General features: G+C 36.0%; 1 protein-coding gene across 10 annotated transcripts in view; it reads right to left on the bottom strand.

The window, feature by feature from the left end:
• Positions 1–23,608, bottom strand: part of zgc:66433 — an 89,084-nt gene that overhangs the window by 1,155 nt on the left and 64,321 nt on the right. For 8 of the 10 annotated variants that reach the window (XM_087280114.1, XM_087280109.1, XM_087280110.1 and 5 more), the window contains 7 exons: positions 22,403–22,462; positions 11,148–11,306; positions 10,846–10,951; positions 7,800–8,161; positions 4,317–5,640; positions 2,984–3,117; positions 1,153–1,240 (listed from right to left, as the gene is read on the bottom strand). In XM_087280114.1, the coding sequence (XP_087136240.1) occupies positions 1,153–1,240; positions 2,984–3,117; positions 4,317–5,640; positions 7,800–8,161; positions 10,846–10,951; positions 11,148–11,306; positions 22,403–22,462 (2,233 nt within the window). Of the gene's footprint in view, positions 1–1,152; positions 1,241–2,983; positions 3,118–4,316; positions 5,641–7,799; positions 8,162–10,845; positions 10,952–11,147; positions 12,618–13,669; positions 14,390–22,402; positions 22,463–23,608 lie in introns of those variants that run through there. The other 2 variants (NM_199273.3, XM_087280115.1) reach the window with 2 other exon arrangements.

The following is a 23,608-nucleotide window of genomic DNA, read 5'->3' as shown; positions in this document are numbered from 1 at the left end:
ATGTTACTTCAAAATCTATCTACTTACTATTGTAATATATTAGAAAATATCTTTTTTTTCTGGAAGGTGAAAAGGTTGAATTTTCAGTATTATGCTGCGGTCACACTAGAGTTTGTGCGTGTGAAATTCTGTAGTACAGCGCTGCGAAAATGGGCGGGATTAAACAAGTTGACTTTTAAATTTCTGTCCAGAGAGGTCATGTTTTGATCTTCGATTGGTCTCACGCAATCATGTGATGCAATTTAGCAGGTCAGACTTCACCAAGCTTGAACTTTTTAACGCAGTGAACTGCGAAACTTGATGCATGACCATTTCCGGTCTGACGCATTCGCGTATGTATGTCAGGTTTACATGAGAGTCTCTCATGATCCTTCAAAAATCATTTTAATATGTTGATTTAGTGCTTGACAAATATTTCATATTATAATTATCTGTTATTAACTGCTGTGCTGCTTAATATTTTGTAGAACCTGGGATACACCAATGATCAAAATGATATGGCATTATATTTTTATTTGTTATAAAATGTATTTGTACATATTTATATTTTTATTCAGCAAGGATGCATTCAATTGATCTAAAGTAATAGAATACATTTATGTTAGACAAAAAATAACCCATTTAAAATAGATTATGTTTGTTGAACATTATATTTCGCCAAACTATAATAAAAAAGGTATCATCATTTTTTACTCAAAATATTAACAATAATTATTAAGAAGAATAAAAGAATACTCAAGCAACAAATCAGCATATATATATATATTGTCCCAACACAAGACTTTTTTCAAAAGTGAATTAAACTTAAAACAATTAAGTAACCCCCCCCCCCCCCCCCCCTTCAAAAATGTATAATTTCAATTTATTTCAAATAAGTAGTTTGAACAAGCAACAAATGTCATTTTTTGAGTGTAAAGTTAAAAACACTAAAGAAATGGTGGCATTTACATTAAATATCCACTAGGGGGCAGACATTGAAATATTTGTCATTTTCACCATGAGCTCAAACTGTAACCTCACGCTATTAGGAGATTAAAACCATATTTCTATGGGTAGTTGCAGTTTTCAGACCAAATTCAACAACCCTAAATCCACAAAAGCTTTGCTATGTAAAGCCTCGACAGAGAATGCTGCTAATGGAAAAGTGATTACCTTGTAAAGGTGAACACGGCTGTGTGAGCTGCTCTTTGACGACTGGAGCTGATAAACTGGGCGATGAATCCTGTCTTTTAACGTCTCCCTAAAATCAAGCAAACACATTTTAAATAAAAGAGAAAGCCAAACTGAGCCTTCAGTTGATTTTGAAACAGACTCGAGTTAAAATTATCTAAAGGTTTTTTTTTAACATACTTATATGGGATTACATTGATTCCAAAGATTTTTCATATTAAAAGTTCTTATGTTATGCTTTTAGGGGTAGTTGAACAAAAATCACCTCATCATTTACTCTCCCTTATGTGGTTTTAAACCTTGGGAGTCTCTTCTGTTGAACAAGAAAAGAAGATATTTTAAAGAATGCTGGTTGATGGGACCCATTAGCTTTCATGGTAGAAAAAACAGCCTACTACGGAAGTCAATAGGTCACAGCAACCAGCATTTTCCTTTTTTTTGTGTTTAACAGAAGTAAGAAAATCAAATAGGTGTTGAACAAGTGAAGGATAACTAGAGTTGTCATTTTTGAGATGAATTATCCCTTTGAATTTGCAAACGAGGCATATTTTTATTAAACATGCTAATAAAAACACTCATTTGAAATTAAAACTAATTTGCATATAGTTAAGCACAGTATGTCTGTTTATTAAAGCAATATTTAAAATTCTAGTATGCAAAATAAAAGTATTTATTAAAATAACACTAATAATCTTTGGAATATAAATGATTCATGAATTATAACTGTATGCAATTTACAGACACAAATTGATAAAGTGTGAGAAAATTATGCTTTTTATATTAGGCTGGACCAATCTTAATTTGTAAAGGAATAATTTTCAGAACAAAACCAGAAAATAAAAAAAAAATTGGTACTGTCTACAACACAATTTCAGATTTCCCGGAACATGACGCCATTAAACATTGATAGTGCAAAGAAAGCATCACATTTGTGATTTTGTGCCATATAACTTTTGAAGAATAATAAAAACGTGTACAGACATAAATTGTATGAACAAACACTATTCAGTTCACTGCACTATTATGTGCCAAGCGAAAAACAAATCATTAAATGACTCACTCAGTCTAATCTTGAAGATGTTTAAAAAGAGCCAAGACACCTCCTCTGTCATGTTTTCTGGCTGGCTTGAGATCGCTTAGCTTCTGTCTCCCTTTATCCTGATCCATTTGTGCAGTTTCATCTTCTGAAGATCTTTTTTTGATCAGGCTCATTTTCAGATTTACTCGTGGTTTTAAAATATGAACATATGAATGGCTGCCTCTTTGCCATTTGAAAATGCAAATATTATTTAGGTTGGCCATTAAACCATTATTTATTTTAACTGCTCCCTGCCCACGAAACAATCACCAACCAATAAGAGTGATTGTAAACATGAGAAAGCTGATTGGCTGAAAATATTGTTGAGGGTTAATAGGTAAATATGACTTTTGCTTTAACTTGCACATGGTGATTACCGTGTGTGTGTTCACCACACAAAAGTTAATGCTGGATCCATTAAAATAAATACCCGAACACAAAACATGAATATCTGACATTTTCAGGTACAGGATCCGTCTCAAACTAAGCACAGGGCTGGACATAAGACTGTAATGAAAGCCTATATGAGAAACTATATGAAAGAAACCTGAAAAATATGAAAACTGACTTTTTCTGCCTGCAGTATTCTGCCTTAAAACTTCACAGAACATCAAATTTTCCCAAGCTGCAACATGTATTATTGATGCTAAGAAGAGTTTTGAAGCTGCTCCTTGAGAAGCCGACATGCTTTTATAGGGCATGTTTGCTATTTACAAGAAGCAAGAGCTTGTGTACCTGAACTTGTGCTGGTAGTTTCTCTGGAGAGTTTTCTGGTGACGAGCTCTCTATGAAGTTCCTCTGTTTCTGTCGAGCCACAGAGATCCAGCTAGGAGACTCTGAACTACCAACTGACATTCTGCCCACTGTCTCTAAAATGGACATACAAATTTGCATCATATTATTTGAAGAATAATGTGAAATGCTAAGATACTAAAAATATTAGGGAGGAATGTAAAAAGGTTTTCAGTATTATATAAGAGCCATCATTAATAACTGTGGACTAATAACAACCAAGAATGATTATCATTATTTTTTTTCATATCGTGACAGTTCCTAGAGAAACGAAATAGTCAATGAGAAAACAGTGGGCGTGGCTTGTTTTTTTGCGAGCTGAATGATGATGTAGACATTTCATTCAGAAAAATGCGAAAAGGGTTTGGGGAGAGTTATTACAACCTAACAGACTCCTCTTGACAGCTGGAGAAGCTTGATTAAATATGTTAGCCACACCCATTTGCTAAGATAAACGTAATCTAATAATTTAACTGAAAACAAACAGGAAGTGCATTTTCAGATTTCATAGAAGGGCAAACAATTTTGTTTTCATAATGACATGCACAGATGAATTGTTCACCAAAAAACTAGCAATATGAGCTAACAAAAATCATATGGTTAGTTTTGATTTCTTGCGGACATGAAAATGTTTACAATTGTTAAAATATTTGGCATTTCGGTCTTGCTTTCCAGTAAAAAACATCTGAGCATTCCCACAATTTAAATTTACCAGAAAAACAAATGCAATCTTTTAAAATAATTGAAAGTACATTAAAAAGTGGCATAATAAAACTGATTAAAATTATTTAATTATTTATAAAGCCAAAAAATAATTAATAAATTTCAAGAAATAAATACTTTTTTGGAAATATTTTTAATTAGAAAACAGGACAAAATATATAAAATATCTTGTATGTATAAAAAGATAATTTTTAATTAATTAAATAACAATATGGTTTATAATAAGTTTCACCTCATGTATTAAACATTTAACTAATTTTTATTTATTTTTATATTTCAGTTTTTCAATAATCCATCCATCCATCCATTCATCCATCCATCCATCCATCCATCCATCCATCCATCCATCCATCCATCCATCCATCCATCCATCCATCCAGAACTTAATTTAGGTTATTTTGATTTTAAATCATCTTAATGCATTTAATATTTGCTTCAAAACAGTTTTAATTTCAAATGCTAAATGTTTAATATTTTTTTATTCCAAGATAAAAATAATAATATTAAAAAAACATTGTGTCTACCCACAATAATCTTTCAAAAATTGCGTTACCTGGCACTTTCCTTGCTGACATCCCTGGATCAAACATGAGTTCGGGTTTTTTCAGTAGGATGGGCTTTCTGTCGTTCTGCTCTTGATCTGGTGTCTCTTGCGGCCCTGCAGACTCTGCAGTCTGAGTGCCGCTCCAAGATGCTTCTCCATCCAAACCATAACGGTGCAAAACTGGAGTCTTTCTCAACCGCACCCCGAATGGGTTCTCCGGGTTCTTCTCTTCTTCCACATGAACAGCCTCTTTCTGGACCGGCAGTGTTGGAGAACTCTGAGTGCGGGCTGGTTTGGGTCGCTCTTCAAGGACGGGAACGATGACTTGAGTTGTTTGTGGAGACAAAACATTAGTATCTTCAGTCTGTGACTCTGGTGAGGCCAGTGATCTCTGCCATGCAGGAGCAATGGTGAACCGTGGACGAACCTCAGCAATGCTCACAGGTAACTCAGGGACTTGCTGCTCAGAAACAACAACCTTGGCTTCTTCTGAAGACGCTTCCTGAGGCTCACCAGACTCTTCCAGCTTAATGGGCAGAGGATCCTCTTCCTTCTCTAGAGAAGACATTGATGACTTGGAAAACTGACACTGGAGAATTGGACTTTCCTGCTGAGGAGACACAAGGATCTCAACAGCTGAAGACTTAGAGGCTTCAGGCTCATCACTGGTTTCTGTTGACCTCCAGACATCATCTCTCTCTGTGTGATCAGGTTCATGCACGTTCTCCACTTTGAGCACCACTAAGTCTCTTTCATCATCTGACGCTTCATGGTTTTCAGGCTCTGGAGAACTTGGTTTATCTTCTTGAGGTTCAACATAATTTGTAGAGTCTTCGCTTTTCTCAGGTTCAACCTCTGTCAATTTATCATCTCCACCATTTCCACTATCTTCATCATTTCCACTATCGCCATCATTTCCACTATCTCCATCATCGCCACGCTCTCCATCATCTCCACCATCTTGGATTTCCAATTCAGCTTCATCTTCAGTAACATCACTTTCTTTCACATTGTCTATAAAAGCGACTGGCGATTCTAAAAGCTCTTCATCTTCTCTGGCACTCTCAGCGTTGTGTACTCGTTTCTCCTCATGTTCTTCAGGCACTTGTGAATGACTTTGTTCTACAGACTCTTCACCGATGAACTCCAGCAGCTCCTCCTCCTCTGTGGTCTCCTCTGAGATTTCTCCAGAATCTACAGATGATTCAGAGAGCGAGTCGGGTGGTGGAGCTTGTTCATTCATGGTCACTGCTGGCTCTGAGGGATTGAGGAGATCTTTGCTGTCTTCATCTTCAAGCTGAGCAACAATGCTCTTGCTATTTGCGTCTTCGACCTAAAAAGAGGAAGCAAAAGACTTTAAATTAATGCAATGAGTTTGTTGGTCAATGAGGAGGGAATTTTAGCGCATCAAGAATACATTTTGCACAACTGATGACTAGTGTAAAGTCAAAATAATCAACAAAAAGAAGGGTCAAATACAATTTGGGGTTTTTGGGGTATACACAGAAAGCATATTAAAGGCATGAAAAGTGTCCAAATATGATTGAAAAATCTTTAGTGTAACAAATATACTATTTATATAAAAACATTTTATTATTCAGACTTGCACTTGAGATAAATAAAAAATTAAGTGATCAATCTTAACATTAACAATTTTAAATGATGATCATGAATCTCCTCAAAAGGCCAGATGGCGCTCTCTTCTCTCAGAAGTGGCAGAATGAACTGCTTTCATTGATTCAACAGGACTAATAATGGTATGATTACAGAATCATCTTACAGAAGGATTTCTAAAACACGTGACTGAAGTTTAGTGGAAAAACATGTTATTATATGTTGTAATTTCACATGCAGCCTTTACTATGCAGAGCTGTAGTTCACATACAGTAGTAGCAACACAAACATCTTCATTATCACAGAACTATTATCTTAATTTCATTATTATCCAATACAAGTAAATCCTTTTCTTGATAACTTGTTGACACTTTTCTTAAAGAGATAGTTCACCCAAAAGTGAAAAAAATATTTATTATATTGTATTGTTTTATATTGTTATTGTGCAGACCTCAGGTGTACAAATATATTGTGCAAAAGCTGCAATGTAATAAATACCTGAGATTAATCTAACTTAACACTTAAATGCGGAGGTTTTTTTTTTTCTCTCATTCGCCGTGCGGTATCAAACATTGCATGAAAAATACACGCTTAGAGCAGTTCCTCGAATCAAATATCTCGTTTGTCGGGAGGGACATGAATGAATTCCCTGAATGAAAGAGCCAAACTGCAGTTAAAGTCCACCATTTAATAATTTGGCAAATAATTCGACTACATATGTCCATGTAAACAGTCACTTTGTCCGCTGTGGTTGTGTGTTTTGACTCTGAAATTCAGCGCGCCCAAATAGACACTCCCACACCAAGCCTCTTTTCTTCCTCCGACACTCCCCCCTAAACAGAGCTGGACACGCCCACTTTTCTGACTTTTTCCAAAGTAGAGGTGTGAAAACACCCTGCTGAAACCAGAGGGTTTCATGGCCCTTTAAAGGTGCAGTAGGAGATCTGCCAAAATGCTAACCAGTTAGCATATTATTTTTGGATTGCAAGGGAGGGACTGTTTCAAAGCCACCCCTCCTAAAATTGCAAACGCCTGCCTCGACACGACAGCAGACAACCCACTAGTTCATGTCATTCGCCAGTTAGAAATGGAGTTAGTACAAATTGTTCATATCTGGTTCTAATGAATCTTCAGAATCAAAACTAAAGTTATAGAAAGAAGATATAGTAGATGAAATATCTCTAGAGGATTGGAATAAGGCATGTAAGAAAGCTCAGATACAAACAATCAAAAGTAGCCTGAAACTCCAACAGTAAAAATAGTAAATGCGAACATAAATAACACCTGCTATAATAGACAAGTTTAACGATAATATTCCAGATACCTGTATAAAGTGTAATGAAGTAAGAGGTACACTTTATCACTGTATATGGGAATGTGTGAAAGAACATATTGTGTGAAGAACATATTTATGAATAGCTGTAACACAATGCACATTGGATTTTTACTTGGTGTTCCTGTCTAAGAACTGTTCAGTTTTGTAATGCAATGTCACTGTTAGATGAAGGTATTTGAGTTGTTAAGCACATTTATTGCTCTTGGGTATAAACTGTTTTTTTAGGTCTATTTGTCTGTGCTTTGATGGATCTGAAATGTCTGCCTAATGGCAGTACATCCAACAGATAATTCAACAAATAATTCCAAATGTTTATAAGTTTCATGCATTTGTTGAACTCCACAAACAATTTAGGGAATTTTGGATATTGGTAGCCACTGACTTCTAAAACTATACAGAGGTAAGTGGCTAATGGTTTTCAGCATTCTTCAAAATAACTTCTTTTTAAGAAAGAACCTTTTAAAGATTTGGAAGAGTTATCAGATAATTAATTTTGTGGTCAACTATCCCTTTAATTAAAAATGCTAGTGACTGTACTGTACCTCACTCTGAAGACTGACGTTCTCATGCTCTAGTGTGAGTCCTGACGCAAGAGGGCTCTTCAGGGAGCTCAGCACTTCCTCCAGCAGTGACCCCTGCTCTTCAGGAACGACCTCACATCCTGTGTCCAACAGGAAGTCATCAGCATCATCATGAGCTTGCAGCTCAAGTGTTACAGGAATCTCCCAAGAGGATTGTGGGACCTCGGATTCGGGGACGTGATCACATTCCTCTCCTTCAGAGTCGTCTCCAGCTGAGATGGAGGATTTAGGAGAGGTTTTCTGAATCTGCCCGGAGTCAGTCATTTCCTCATCCTCGTGTTCAGAAGCAAAGGATTCATTGTCTGAAATATTAACCAGCTCTCCTGGCAAATCCAGACAACAAAAACAACAACAAAAAAACAAGGTGTCCTTGTTATAGTACAGTCAAGCAACGTGTAACAACAACAATATATTATGCATAATTATATAGAACTAACTGTAAATATCCTTCTAACCCAAGCCATGTAATGAGTGCATCCAGTTAATTAATAATATTCAGTACCTAAATGTATGATTACACTATAGCAAAGCACACTGCAAAATAAGTTAACTAGTTATTATTTGTAGGTCATTCATTCCTTCATTTTCTTTTCGGCTTAGTCCCTTTATTAATCTGGGGTCGCCACAGCAGAATGACCCGCCAACTTATCCAGCATATGTATTATGCAGCGGATGCCCTTCCAGCTGCAACCCATCACTGGGAAACATCCATACACTCTCATTTACACACATACACTATGGACAATTTAGCCTACCCAATTCACCTATGGCACATATATTTGGACTTGTGGGGGAAACCGGAGCACCCGGAGGAAACCCACGCCAACACAGGTAGTACATGCCCACTCCTCACAGAAACGGCAAATGACGCAGCCGAGGCTCAAACCAGTGACCTTCTTGCTGTGAAGCGAACGTGCTTCCTACCCATTGCGCCACTGTGCAGCCCATTTGTAAGTCATTCATTCATTCATTTTTTTCGGCTTAGTCCCTTTATTAATGTGGGGTCACCACAGCGGAATGAACCACCTTTTAAAGTCATATTAAATAAAATCAGCTGCTTAATCTAAATGTATTAATAATTTTTAAGAAACAAATTAGTAACAAATTACCAAACATGCCTTAAACATGTTTGTAAACATACTGTTAAAACAGAACTTTAATATTTAATATACATTTAACTTTTTTTCCTGAGAGTGTAAAGCCTTATTTTCAGCATCAATACTCTAGTTCAGTGGTTCTTAAAGTGGTGGTCGACACTCCCAGAGGAGTAAACTGACGCCAGTTGATTTTCAAAAATCTATCTATTTATTTTTATTAAACTATAAAAATTACCATATTTTATCCATAACCTACTGAAGAGAAAAAAATAGTCATTTATAGTTACCATTTACTACATAGTTACTATAGTAGCTTATACTGTTGTTTTATTGGATTGTGACCCCTGGGGTAATTACATTAATTACAGCAATAGCGACAAATGCAGCAGATTGATTTTATAACACCAGGTTAAACTTTCTGGCACATTTACAGCACTGACATACATAAAAATAATTAAACAAAGAATAGATTTGGGTCTATTGGTGTGTGTGCGCCGTTGCATGCAAAGTTTCTGTATTTATCGCAAGTTACTGGCATTGTTATTTTGGTGGTCGCAGGCTGAAAAGTTTGGGAACCACTGCTCTAGTTATTAGTGTCACATGATCCTTCAGCTAACATTCTAATTTGCAGCTTTGGTAGTCAATTATTACTGGTTCACTATTATATAACTATTCTAATTCTTATTAATATCAGTGCTGAAAGTTGTTTTGCTTATTTATATAAACAGTGTTATTTCAGGATTTTATTACAAAGAGTTTTATTTTAGCATCTGATGAAATTTATTTATTTTCAATATTATAAATGGCCAGTTGGCATTTCTGTGTGGAGTTTGCATGTTCCCCCCCGGGTTTCCTCCGGGTGCTGCGGTTCCCCTAAAGTCCAAAGACATGCTGTAGGTGAATTGATTGAACTAAACTACCCGTGGTGTAAAAGTGTGTGTGTAAATGAGTGTGTATTGATGTATCCCACTACTGAGTTGCGGTTGAAAGGGCATCAGCTGCGTAAAACAAATGCTGGAATAGTTGGCGGTTCATTACGCTGTGGCGCCCTCTGAAAAATGAGGAATGAATGAATAAATGTCACTACTGTCACTTTTTTTTTTTTTGTCTATTTAAGGTGTCTTTGTTTCGTTCAAGTATTGTTTTTTTGTCACAAAACCTTTCAATGATAGTCATGGCATCATAATTTCCACCAACATATTATCAACTTTGCTTTATAAAAAATGTTTTTCTAGCATCAAATTGGATTAATTTTTGAAGAATCATAAGACTAAATACCATAAAGTGTTTTATCCTCAAATGTGTAATTCTAAAATAGATATTAAACATTATTTTTAAAACTGCTATAAGAACATATACAGTGCCCAGCATAGAGTACAGCTCATTTTGAAAATGAATATTTTTCTCCATTTCTCAGTGAATATAGGCAATGCATTTCGGTGCATTTAAACAAAACAGATTTAGTAAACAGGAATATTTATTAAAATACATTTTTAGTCACCAATCATATTTAGAAATTGAAAGATAATGTTGTAAAATTGTATTTACTAAAATACAACCAAAGTATTGCAAAAATAAATCACAACCTACAAAATTTCAACAAAATTTCAACATTTTTTTTCTTCTCTTGATTTTTTCTCTTTGAAAAAAAAAATTTATTGAATATTTTTCTTCAACATATAAATTAGGCTAGTTCTTTGGCCGTTTTGTAAGTTATTTTGTTAGATAAGCTCCAGATTCAGCTTCAGTACTGACTAATCTAATGTATATCCACAAACATAATATTGTATAGCTTCCTATTAAAAATATGAATTCAAAAGATAGTTTTGTGAGGGGTGCACTTATATATACTGAGAACTGTAAATAAAACATGTTTTTGTATTAGCATAAATAAAAACATGTACACACACCTTCACATTCATGTTCTCCAATACTTGTAACCATCCGCAGTTTGTCCTCTGTGTCTCTGAGCAGTAGTTTTTCCCTCAGGTCTCTTCCCTTGTCCAGCATTTGCCTCTAAACATGAATAAATCACACAATTCAGTTCAACTACTGATACAAACTAACACCAATTTCCCCCTCAGTTTGGATGGACTACTCCTGCATTGCTCAAAAAGACGAGAATAAAACATCACTAACAGCTTGCTGGCCTGAAATGATAAGGCACCATAAATAATGAAAGTGTATGAATGGTTAATGTGAAGAGTCTTACGCTGGCAGGCTTTCTCTTGGCACGAGCGTTAGCTTTGACGGCGATGCGGTGACGGGCAGCTGAACTGTTTAAGCAGGACACAGAGCTGGCAGGAAGACTGAAGTCCACCGGGACAGATGCTTGAGGGGTCGAGGGTCTTGAAGATGCATCATAAGACATCTTTATATGATCCAAGGGAGAAAAGGAGGACAGATATTGGTAAGTCTGAAAAGAAGTTGCCTTCTACCAGTCCACCGTATTCAGCAATTTGTTTCCAACTTTTTTACAAAGTAATGGTACTGTTAAAATTCTTCCCCCCACCAAAGCCTCTATATGTGGTTTGCCATTTAAAAAAGGTGGTCGTATTCAAAGTATTTCCTTCCATCCTTAAACAAACCCTAAACCAGAGTGGCATCAAAATAGCAGAAGCAGATTGTAAGCAAGGTCATACATGCATCCATGGTGAACCATAATAATAAAAAAAACCCAGACACTTTCACCACAGCTGATTCATCATGATCAGTCATGACCGTCTAGAAGTTATTTCCTTTTAGAATAAAACACAAACAAAAACTTCTCCAGGGGAAATTACTGTAGGTTATTGCTGGCAGTGATTTAATTGTTTGTCCTCACCACTGTGCAAGTGCTATTTTTTTTTTTCAAAGTCTCAGATCTGGATAACTAATAGCAGCACTTGATATTAATTGATCTTAGCTAATGTATAGAACCGATAAAGTGCCTGACACTCTTAAAAAGAAAAGTTGGCATCAGTGGTTCCATAAAGAAACCTTACAATTCATGGATATTATATTATACAAAAGGCTATGTATAGCTTTCATATAGTGTATAGTGTATAATAGTGTAGTGTATAATATATGTGTATAAATATAGTGTAGTGTATAATATATGGATTTGTTATTTTAAGGGTGGTTTCACACTTGGTTCAATTACCCTCCTGCCACCTTCTCAGCTGGTTTGTGTTCAAACCGTCTTTTTTCCTTCTGAATTCTGGTATGCTTTGCCTTTGACACCAAAACCAAAATACAGAGATTTTGCATCTCTTTGCACCACATGCATCTATCTAGCGCAAAATTTTTAAAAACATCATGTGATGTTTGCAGAAGTCGTTTTTGGTGGAGATAAGCAGACATTATCACAGTTTGCACTGGGTCCCGCTTGTTGCAAAGGTAGGTTATACACAGACATACACATACACACAAATAAACGTTATGAAAATTTAAGTTTGTTGTACAGTCGGCAGTTCACATCCATAATTTGGTACGATTGCATCCATATTAGAACTGAACCGTACCAGAGTTTGCTTGAACCGTACCTCAGACCACTTCTTTCAGGTGAACTCGTGTGCAGTTTGTGGGTGCGACAGCGTTTACACTAGCTAAACGTACCGTATTCTGACGTCAAACGAACCCGGGTGCAGACCAAAAGTACTAGTGTGAAAGTAGTCAATTATTACTGGTTTACTATTATTAACTACATTTACATTTACATTTAGTCATTTAGCAGACGCTTTTGTCCAAAGCGACTTACAAATGAGGACAAGGAAGCAATTTACACAACTAAGAGCAACAATGAATAAGTGCTATAGGCAAGTTTCAGGTCTGTAAAGTCTAAGAAGGAAAGTATTAGTAGTATTAGTATTTTTTTTTTTTTTGGGTACAGTTAGTGTGATATTCAGAGAGGCAATTGCAGATTAGGAAGTGAAGTGGACACCAAATAGTTGAGTTTTTAGTCGTTTCTTGAAAATAGCGAGTGACTCTGCTGTTCTGATGCAGTTAGGGAGTTCATTCCACCAACTGGGCAGATTGAGCGTGAGCGTTCGCGAAAGTGAGTTCATTCACAGAACGCAAGTTTCTGAAGGGCACATAGATCTGCAGAAGTGAGAGCAGATAAGAAGGAGCAAGGCCAGAAGTCACTTTGTAGGCAAACATCAGAGCTTTGAATTTGATGCGAGCAGCAACTGGCAGCCAGTGCAAACGGACTAGCAGCGGAGTGACATGTGCTCGTTTAGGTTCATTGAAGACCACTCGTGCTGCTGCGTTCTGGAGCAGTTGAAGAGGCTTGACAGAGTTAGCTGGAAGCCCAGCTAGTAGAGAGTTGCAGTAATCCAGTTTGGAGAGAACAAGAGCTTGAACAAGGAGTTGAGCTGCATGTTCAGATAAGAAGGGTCGGATCTTTCTGATGTTATAGAGTGTGAATCTGCACGATCGAGCAGTTCTAGAAATGTGGTCAGAGAAGTTTAGTTGGTCATCAATCGTTACTCCAAGGCTTTTCACCATTTTGGATGCAGTAATGGTTGCCCCATCCATCTGGATTGAAAAGTTATGGTGTAGAGTCGGGTTGGCAGAAACTACAAGCATTTCCGTTTTTGCGAGGTTCAGCTGAAGATGATGATCTTTCATCCAGTGTGAAATATCTAACAGGCAGGCTGAGATGCGAGCTGGAACCGAGGGATCATCAGGATGAAAAGAGAGGTATAGCTGGGTATCATCAGCATAGCAGTGGTAGGATACTATCAGTGGAACTATAGTGGTTTTTATTAATATCAATGTTGAAAACTATTTCTGCTTATTAATATATGAAAACTAAAGTTTGTTGTACAGTCGGCGGTTCACTTCCATTATTTGGTCCCATTGCATTCATATCAGAAGTGAACAGTACTAGAGTTCGCTTGAACTGTAGCCCAGACCACCACCTTCCAGGCAGACTCAGGTGTGGTTTGTGGGTGTGACAGCGTTTACACACTTTACAGACACTTTAAGATGCTTTCACAGCTATTGTGAAAGCACACTCACATTTCTATAAAGTTTTAAAGAGCAAAGTGAACAATAAATGAAGTCTGCCCAAAGGAAGAACTGATTCGGAACTACCTGAAATCAGTAGTCAGTAATTCCAGCTTAACCTCTTGAAAACTTATGTAGGTTTTATAACAAATTTGCATAATTCCAGTATACAATTTTGTTTACCCACTGGTTACCTGCACACAACATCTCCTTTTGCCCAAAAACAGTAGCTGAGAAGAGTTTGGATGAGGTTTTTGTCATGTTGAGAAGAAGCAGTGTTTTAAAGAACTTGTATTCAAACTTGTGGTAAAACTGAAGACTTAAGCTACGTTTCCATCCACCTATTTTTATGCACATTCTGGATGTGCGCATAAAAAACGGTTAATGGAAATGCCAAGATGTGCCTTTACTTTTATTTCGATAAAAAAGATGTGCATAAACTACAATAAAAACACTTTTACCGAACAAACTCTAGTAAGCGCATAAAAAAAAGGTAATGTGATTTTGTTATAAGAGATTATGTGATGGTAAAAATGTGTGTGAACGGACAAACCAACAGACCACATAGTAAAAAATCTGAAATGTTGTTTTAATCATTCTAAAACGCCAGTATTAGTCTTATTATATTGTTAATTACCTCCAGAATTGTCAAGAGCGTCTGTGCTCCACGTCTAACGCCTTCAAACACAATTACATGTTCAATGCGTATCGGCATACCGTCTTCAGAGGTGCAAATCATTTATAAAAATACATAAATAAATAATCACACAGCTTCTCCTACTGCAGCAAATTCCATTTGTCTTTTGATATTTTGTGCCAGTTAATCAGGAAATGACGATTTTATTCTCTTTGACCTCTTAGGATGGAAACACTGCTTTATTTGCCCGTCTTATATGAGCTATTCCATATGACTGTGTTTAGAAGAGCAGAGGAAACCTTCCGAGCTGGAATTTACAGTGTCAATAGAAAATCATGATACCTCTTTAAATAATGACTTTATTTGTCATACAGCCTGAAATCAAATGACATTCCAGATAACTTTTCAAGCCTTTGAAATGTTTTAGTAGGCTTCTCCTAACCTGTGTCTTTCAACAACATTATCTCAAAGACCCTTTTAAAGTGTGATGGATTTAATGTGAGCAAAGTTGAAGATTTTAGCAGCGTATGATAATTTTCTATAGGCACTGTAGATATGGTAATAGGCGTTTGGTTTCTGACACGCACTGGAAGTGAAAATCCACAGCAAATTGAGCCATCTAACTAATCAGTGCTCTCAGAAAGGAGTGGGCAATTTTACTGCTTGATTCATATGAAGAACGTGGCACAAAGCTTTGTGTTCTTTTCATTTCATAACTAGCACCCAAAAAGATGAATTCGATACAGGATCATTGGAAACATATGCTTCAGCCTACATTTTAATGAAACCACAAAAACATACTGTACCTACACATATGTTTGACTGCAGTTTCTAGGTTAAATGGACACTTCGGGGCAGACTGACAACAAGAGCTATTGTTCCTTTTCACACTAATGATATTTATATTCATATTATCAATGAATAAAATAATTTGTTTTGTATTTTCTTTGCACCAAATAAATACTATAAAACAACTCAACAGTGTCTATATATAGGTAAAATCAAGGTAAAAGTTTTTCTCTTAAGTTTGCTTTCGAAAACACTATGATTGGGTTTAGGTCAATGTTTTGCTAGGTGATCTACATGTAGAAGAAAGATGTGAATCTAAAACATACAACAAAACAAACCCCAAGTAACTTGTTTCAGATTTGCAAATATGTAGATTTAGAATTAGATTTTCTATTAGACTTGTTATCTGAAACGTGTAACAAAACACATCCAGAGCAATGTATGTTACGTTTAGCAAGAAATGCATGCTGAAGAACATATTTCCAATGATCCTGGGCTGAATACATTTCATGGGTGCTTTATAAAAACAGTATAGCTGATATTCAAAAACAGTGAAGAAACTGTTTGTGGATTAAAGCTTGTGATATTTAAACATTCACATCAGTAAAATCACTTGATTTAGCATTTGAGTACATACTATGATTAAGAAAAGAGAACATTAGATACTTTTACAAGTGGAAAAACATGCAATGATGTGCTTTTAACTGTGCAGTATGTCAGGAACTCATGTGAGTGAGTTATATGTGAGACTGCAGTGTGTTTGTGCAAGCGCTCAGGTCCAGCTTGGCAGCCGTTTTGACCCAGATTGCTGGAATATCCCATTTCCAGCAGACAGCCAGGCTGCAAGGGTGAACCGCTGGAATGCTTTTCAGACCACACTCCTACTTCACTCGTAACCCCTGCCGTTGAACACCGCCTAATACAACCCCCAGAAACCGACAGTCAGGACTTAACAATGCTGTGAAATGTTTGTAGTGATCAAATGATTTGAGATTTAAAGGAACAGATCACCTAAAATATCATATACTTTCCTTTCTTTTCAGACCGCTATGGATAATAGATATAAAAAATGCTCTGGTTGTGCTTGACTATAAAAATGGTAAATAAAAATTGGTGCATAATAATTTTGAAACTGGTCAAAAAAGGGATGTCCTGCCGCACGTGTTGCTTTTTCTGTGTCAAGAAAGAGGTCTAACTCTGTGCCACAGCATAACTATAGATGTGTTAAAAAATAATAAGAATATTTATACAGTTGAATTATTAGCCCTGTTTATTTTTTTCCCCCCAATTCCTGTTTAACGGAGAGATTTTTTTCAACATATTTCTAAACATAATAGTTTTAATAACTCATCTCTAATAACTGATTTATTTTATCTTTGCCATGATGACAGTAAATAATATTTGACTAGATGTTTTTCAAGACACTTTTATACAGCTTAAAGTGACATTTAAAGGCTTAACTAGGTTAATTAGGTTAACTAGGCAGGATATTATAAATAATCAAGTTATTGTATAACGATGGTTTGTTCTGTAGACTTTCGAAGAATTATATAGCTTAAAGGGGTTAATATTTTTGAACTTAAAATAGTTCTTAAAAAATGTAAAACTGCTTTTATTCTAGCCTAAATAAAACAAATAGGACTTTCTCCGGAAGAAAATATATTATCAGACATACTGTAAAAATGTCCTTGCTCTTTTAAACATCATTTGAGAAATATTTTAAAAAGAATAAAAATACATAAAATCAAAGGGGGGCTAATAATTCTGACTTCAACTGTACTTATATACTCGAGTCCTGATCGGGTGGTAACGTCTGATTCCGTTTGAGTCTGAAACGGCATGATCGAGCCTGATTACATGATCGGATCTGGATATCTTTAATATACACCTAAAACACTTCCATGAAGCATGAGTGTGCTTTTGTCGTAAAAAAGTCATTTTTCAGAGCTACTATTTTGTATTAACAATGCTATAAATGTTTGATTGAGAACCAAATCAATTAGAATGATTTCTTAGGGATTGTGTGTTATTTTTGATTAAATACTTCTTTTTTTTATCGATGTATTTTTTGTTTTGTTTGAAAGATGTTGTAAACCTTAAAGAGACAGTTCAACCAAACACAAATATTCAGCCACCTTTTACTCCCACTTAACTTGATCAAAACCCATTTGATTTGCTTTCTTCTGTTATTGAGAATTTTAGAAAAATGCTGGTTGCTTGCACCCATTGACTTCCAAACAATTTGTCCTTACTCTGGAAGTCAATTGGTACCAGAACCAGCATTGTTTAAGGGTGCTTTCACACCTGTGAATCGATTCAGTTGTTCCGAAACAGAGATTACAAATGTTACATTGTTGCTCTTTGCTCTTGGAGCGGTTCGCTTTCACATTGCAAAGTTTCTAATCGGACCAAAATAGCTAAAACAAGTCACGTGCGAGTAAACTGTCCTCACATTGGTCAGAGTGTCAGGGTTTATTTTGCAGCGTCCCGCTAAACTGTCAGGAGAGGTGGTGGTTTGATGGTGATTGACAGGGTGCACGCGCGCGATGTGTCTGAGGAGAGATGCGGTGGGGAGGGGTGAGAAGGGTGCGCGACGATGCCTATTTGAGGACTGGGAGGGAGACGCGAGATTACCGGGAGATCATCACTCGTTTGCGGGCATCCGGAGACTCGCGAAACTTCCCGCCATACTCATAATTCTCTCTTCATATGGCCGTAAGCCTATTACATATCCATAAAACACTGTGATATAACCGCGCTCGGATCGCTTTTTTACTGCAATCGAACCGCTCCAGGGTTTGTTTCAATCGAGCCGAGACCACCTCACTCAAGCGATCTCGGAGCGATTACTTTGGCGCGGAACAGAGTGCGATTGCCCTGTTCACATATGCCAATCGAACCGCGCTAACTGGGCAAACGAGACACGTTCCGAAACAAAAGTGTAGGTGTGAAAGCACCTTAAAATATCTTCTTTTGTTTTCAAGAAACTCATAATGGTTTAAAAACACATAAGAAAAAAGTAAATGATGAGCTAATTTTTTTTAGGGTGAACTATCCCTTTAAACTTATGAATGGTAAAATTATAAACACAGTTGAAGTCAGAATTATTAGCACTCTTTGATTTTTTTCTTTTTTTAAATATTTCCCAAATGATGTTTAACAGAGCAAGGAAATTTTCACAGTATGTCTGATAACATTTTTCTTCTGGAGAAAGTCTTATTTGTTTTATTTCGACTAGAATAAAAGCAGTTTTAAAATGTTTTAAATAATTTTAAGGTCACAATTTTTAGGCCCTTTGAGCAATACATTTTAATAGTCTACAGAAAAAAATCATTTTTATACAATAACTTGCCTAATTACCCTATCCTGCCCAGTTAACCTATTTAACCTAGTTAAGTTTTTAAATGTCACTTTCAGCTGTATAGAAGTGTCTTGAAATATCTAGTCAAATATTTTCTACTGTCATCATGGCAAAGATAAAATAAATGAGTTATTAGAAAAAGGTTATTAAAATATTATGTTTAGAAATGTGTTAAAAAAAAATCTTCTCTAAGTTAAACAGAAATTAGGAAAAAAATAAACGGGGGTAAGAATTCTGACTTCAAGATATATAAAATGCACCAGCAAACTTTATAGCTGGCAAAATTAATTCCATTTAAACTCCAACACTATTATATTTCTCACCCAAACCCATTTTTTTCAAAACAGCCCATGGTTGAGCTTAAAGCATTGCATAACACAAACACATGACAGCTATTTAAAGCCCTGGCAACAAGATAAATCCAAAAGTGCATGTTTTTCAGTGGTTGGAGATTGTTTTGCAGCTTTTGGTAGGTGCTTGTGTGAGATGTGTTTGCCCTTTCAGTGGTCGGACAGGTTTCATTTCACTTTCATTTGAAATTCAAATGCAACTACTGGACACAAGCAGTGTCCTGCTCTCCAAAATTTGTGTTCTAAACTGTGATTACAAATTGCTTGTTCTGAAATCATCAGTATCCGTGAATACCGCACTTAGCTGAGCAAATTCTGCACTGTCCACACTAGCCAAAACACCAGCAGATAAGAACATTCCTGGAGTGTGAATCACTGAACGTTATGGTTAACTTCCAAACGTGTTGATGCACACCCAGAGGTACTCAATTCAAATGATCTGCAGTGATGCCAAACATTATATGGAAATTGATGTATGTATTTTAAATGTATGAATCGAAAGCGACACCTATAAACAAATTAATTTGCACAGAAAGTCAGCCACAGATTAAACAAAAATAGCCAAACTACAGTCAAGCTGGAAAACTTCACAGAGCAAAATTAGCTTTTAATTATATCAAATGTATTGTAATGCGTTTACATGATACTGCTTATTGTCAACTTAATACTAATTTGTTATGTTTATAGCTCATTCATTTACATAAAAATGAAAGTTATGCTATTATTGACTTTGTGCAAACTATGACATGATTGTGACATTATGCACATACTGTACATATGGTGCTTTTTGTCTTTTGGGCAAGTATGAATATTTGACAACCAATGCAACTCTTATGAAGTAGAGGTCTGTATGCACACTGACAGTCTTTTTATTTAATTTACTTCGTCATCTACTTTTTTGGCATGCTTTTAAAAATTTTTTTGGAGGTCATTTTAAAATCCCATTTAATGCTGTCATTTGATTGTGAACCTTTTCAAAATCCCAAAGGAATTTTTTTTTTCAATTTTTAAGTTAGAATCTTTATTGTCATAATATGTTAGCAGTTATTCAAGAAACATGCTAAGTAAACATACTTGTTTACCTGAAAAACAATGTTAAAGTCAATTATTCTCCTTTGAAAATGTGTTTCGTGTCGCAATATCTCTCTTTTTTTTGGACACTGGCAGTTTACTTGATTTTGACAACCCAGGAAAAACAGCATATTTTATTTTAGTTACGATGGCAGAATTAATGTATGCAGGCATGCACGACTTCCAGAGGACAGTAGCGGGTGGTTTATACGAGTTGGTTTTTGAACTGAAATACCTAGTTCAACCACTAGAGGCTCTATTTTAAAGATCCAGGCCAGGGGTGCTTAAGGTTTTTCTTATAGAGGACCAAAAACTAAACTTGATTTAGAGCCGTGGGCCAAGCAAACCGTATTACATTAAATAACACTAAAACCGGGTTACATGAAAACGTTGCTTTAAAACATTAATTACCGATGCAGTATCATTTTATTATGAATTTATTATAGTAAAAACATAAACAATCCCATTTTTAAGACAGAGTTCAATGCTGAATACACTAGTCGAGCTGTTGCCTTGATTTGCTCGCTGATGTCTCATCCTCTATCTGTCAAGTGACAGTATTTACATTTTAAAAGACTGATTCAGACAGGTTTCTGAACAACATTATTTTGTAAATTGATTTATACTTCAATGGAAATTTATATAACAAACTCGATTAACGTAACCATTTAGCAGAAAGCAACATGTTTTACAATAGATTTTAGACCTAGGGAGCCGCCATTTTGGAATATCGTTGTGTCTGATTTCACGGGGTTGGTTCCATTCCTTCAGCTGAACAAATACAGTGGAAATAATGGACTGAACATGGAGACTGCAGAGCCTGATTTAACCAAGCGGCAACCTCCCGCTCTCTCTCAGGAAGCCAATACGGAAGTAACTAAAACTGCAATTCATCCGAAATTCCGCTAGTCCTGGCCGCTCCTGGCTCCAAAACAGAGCAAATTTCAATTGAGCCCACTGTTAGAATGGCCAACTTTACAGCAGAAAAAAAGGTGTTTACAGCCTGGTACAAAAAAAGATTTTGGTTGATACAGCTAATATTACCCTTCATGACAACTGTGAGGGGGGTGAATTTTTTTATAACTCATCCGTTTCCTTTATATTAAGTTATATTAAGTTTGCATAATTAAGGGAGTGGCCACTTGATTGACAGCTAGGTCTCGTTGGTCGCCGTCACGTCACCTCAGCTGAATCCGGCAGGTTAGCCACTGAACTCGGCATATTTATCGTATTTCTGTATTGTTTTATGTGGCTTTACACAGTCAACTGCCTTTTGGACTTGTTTCCTACAATTATTAGATGGCATGGCATGCTGAGGGCACTTAATTGTGCTCACAAACCATTCACGTGGCCTCCATTTCCCATGTGAGTAAAGCTACACACTTATATACCATCTCTATACATGTATTTGTTTTATTTAAGATCATTTATCGTTTATATTTATATTTAGAGCTGTAATGCACTTCTGAATCTGTCAGATTGATTAGCTGTAGGTTCTAGAACAGTCATCTGAAGTGTTGTCATACAGTGTTATGCTGGATTTCATCAATAGTCTTGCATTAACTAACACAGACTATATCTGAAGTGTTTGGAAGTAATTCGCGTTTTCCTCCTATTGAAAAACGTCATAAGAACAATGTTTAGTGGCTTAATGTATTACAGCAGTGTTTTTAAAAGGCTAAACACTTTATTGGTATGGTATACAACCAAGCACAAGTGGTCAGAATACAAACGAGTCACAGGTGATAAAGTATTAAGCGTTCTCCCAAAGTAAAGTCTGAACCAGGTCCAAGCTAAATGCTAGCAGGTGTCTGTAGCTCCGCTCACTCTCCGCCTCTTTGCCCTTGTTTGGTATCCCGCCGTGGGTGTGATGACGCGTGAACAAAATGGCGACGGTTGGCCGCGCCTACTTGTGGCTTCTTTTGCGCTCTTTAGAAACCTATGGGTGACGTCACGGATACTACGTCCATATATTTTACAGTCTATGGATTTAACCCAATGCATGAAAATGTCTAATATAAATATTTATTTATTTTTATTTTTTTTCCCTTTTATACTAATTATTTGATGGTGACTGAGACATTGTTTTACATTCCAATGAGTCCCATTATCAGCAACACCAAGGAAAATGAAACCATTTCTGTGCTGATATGACCAAATCAGCATGGAATGAAATGATTAGGGAAACAGAAGCATAGCGGTAAAGTGGCCCTTGACAGACCCTCAAGAGATTTGCCATATGTAGCATGTGTAGGTGCATGTGTCACCTGATCATCTTCACTGTCTGATGCCTCCATGCTCAGGGAACTCTGGGTCAAATCCACCGACTGTAATAAGAAAGAGGCATCTTACATTGATATCCTTTTTAAATTAGAAAAAATAAAAAGTTCTCCCAAAAAATAAATACAATCTTCGGATATTAAAGCAATATTATGTCATGAAACATATTGGTTTGCTAATCTGGAGTAAAATATTTAGGCTGCAACCTATCAAAGATCACTCTCACTATATTTTCTAAATTAAACCACAGCTTTAGTCTCTGTTATGTTGGAGTTCAGGGAAGGTGAGGACAGGGACTGAAGAGATTTCAGAGAAGGCAGGTATAGCAAGGGGAACAACACTGCATCTAATCCTGTTAGAGAACTCAACAGGGAGCTTCCTGTCTATTCAATCATGCTTCGTGATGTCTGAGGCTCTTACACGCTTTTCACAGAGCCAAAAATACTCACGCATGCTGAACACATTCAGCACAGTGCGTTTGATTGCTTGACTTTAGATTCGATTCTGTCAGGTGATGAAAGTACAATGTATTTAAGAGTTTTTTTATATTATATTAAGCAAAATATTTAAGTGTATATGGTAAATTATCAGTGATTTCAGTGCATATGTATTACTCTAGAGTAAAAAAATCCAATATTTATGTGTATTTAAAAAAACACACAAAATAATTGAAACAAATAATGACTAAAGTTTTGGGAAAAGCCAAACAAAAAAAAGTAATTTTAGGCTGCAAATATATACTAAAATGAATCTGCATACATAAAAAAATATATAAAAATGTAAACAAATATATGAACTTTGAACTTATGTAAGTAACTGAATGCCTAAAAGTGCCAAAATTATACTCATTCACAAGTCTTTTTTTTGTGATCTACTAGAACACATTTTAACAATATGCCTGTAGCTCAAAGGAATGCTCTGCACGATTTAAAGAATGATAAATCTGTGGTTATTAAACCGGCGGATAAGGGGGGCTCAATTGTGGTGATGGATACTCAATATTACGATCAAGAAATTTATCGACAACTTCAAAATCAATCTTTCTATACTAAACTAAGAGGTGATCCTACGAATAATTTTAAAAAAGAAATTTATGACTCTTTACAAACTTTTCTTCTAAGAGGAGATGTGACCAACAAAGAATTTGAGTTTTTAAAAGTTGATTATCCAATCACACCGGTAATATATATTCT

This window comes from Danio rerio, chromosome 14 (genome assembly GCF_052040795.2).
Source record: "Danio rerio strain M-AB ecotype USA chromosome 14, GRCz13ab, whole genome shotgun sequence".
In the NCBI taxonomy this organism is placed as follows: domain Eukaryota; kingdom Metazoa; phylum Chordata; class Actinopteri; order Cypriniformes; family Danionidae; genus Danio; species Danio rerio.
Note: the sequence above shows the minus strand (reverse complement) of the source record. Positions and strands in the feature narration are given on the sequence as shown.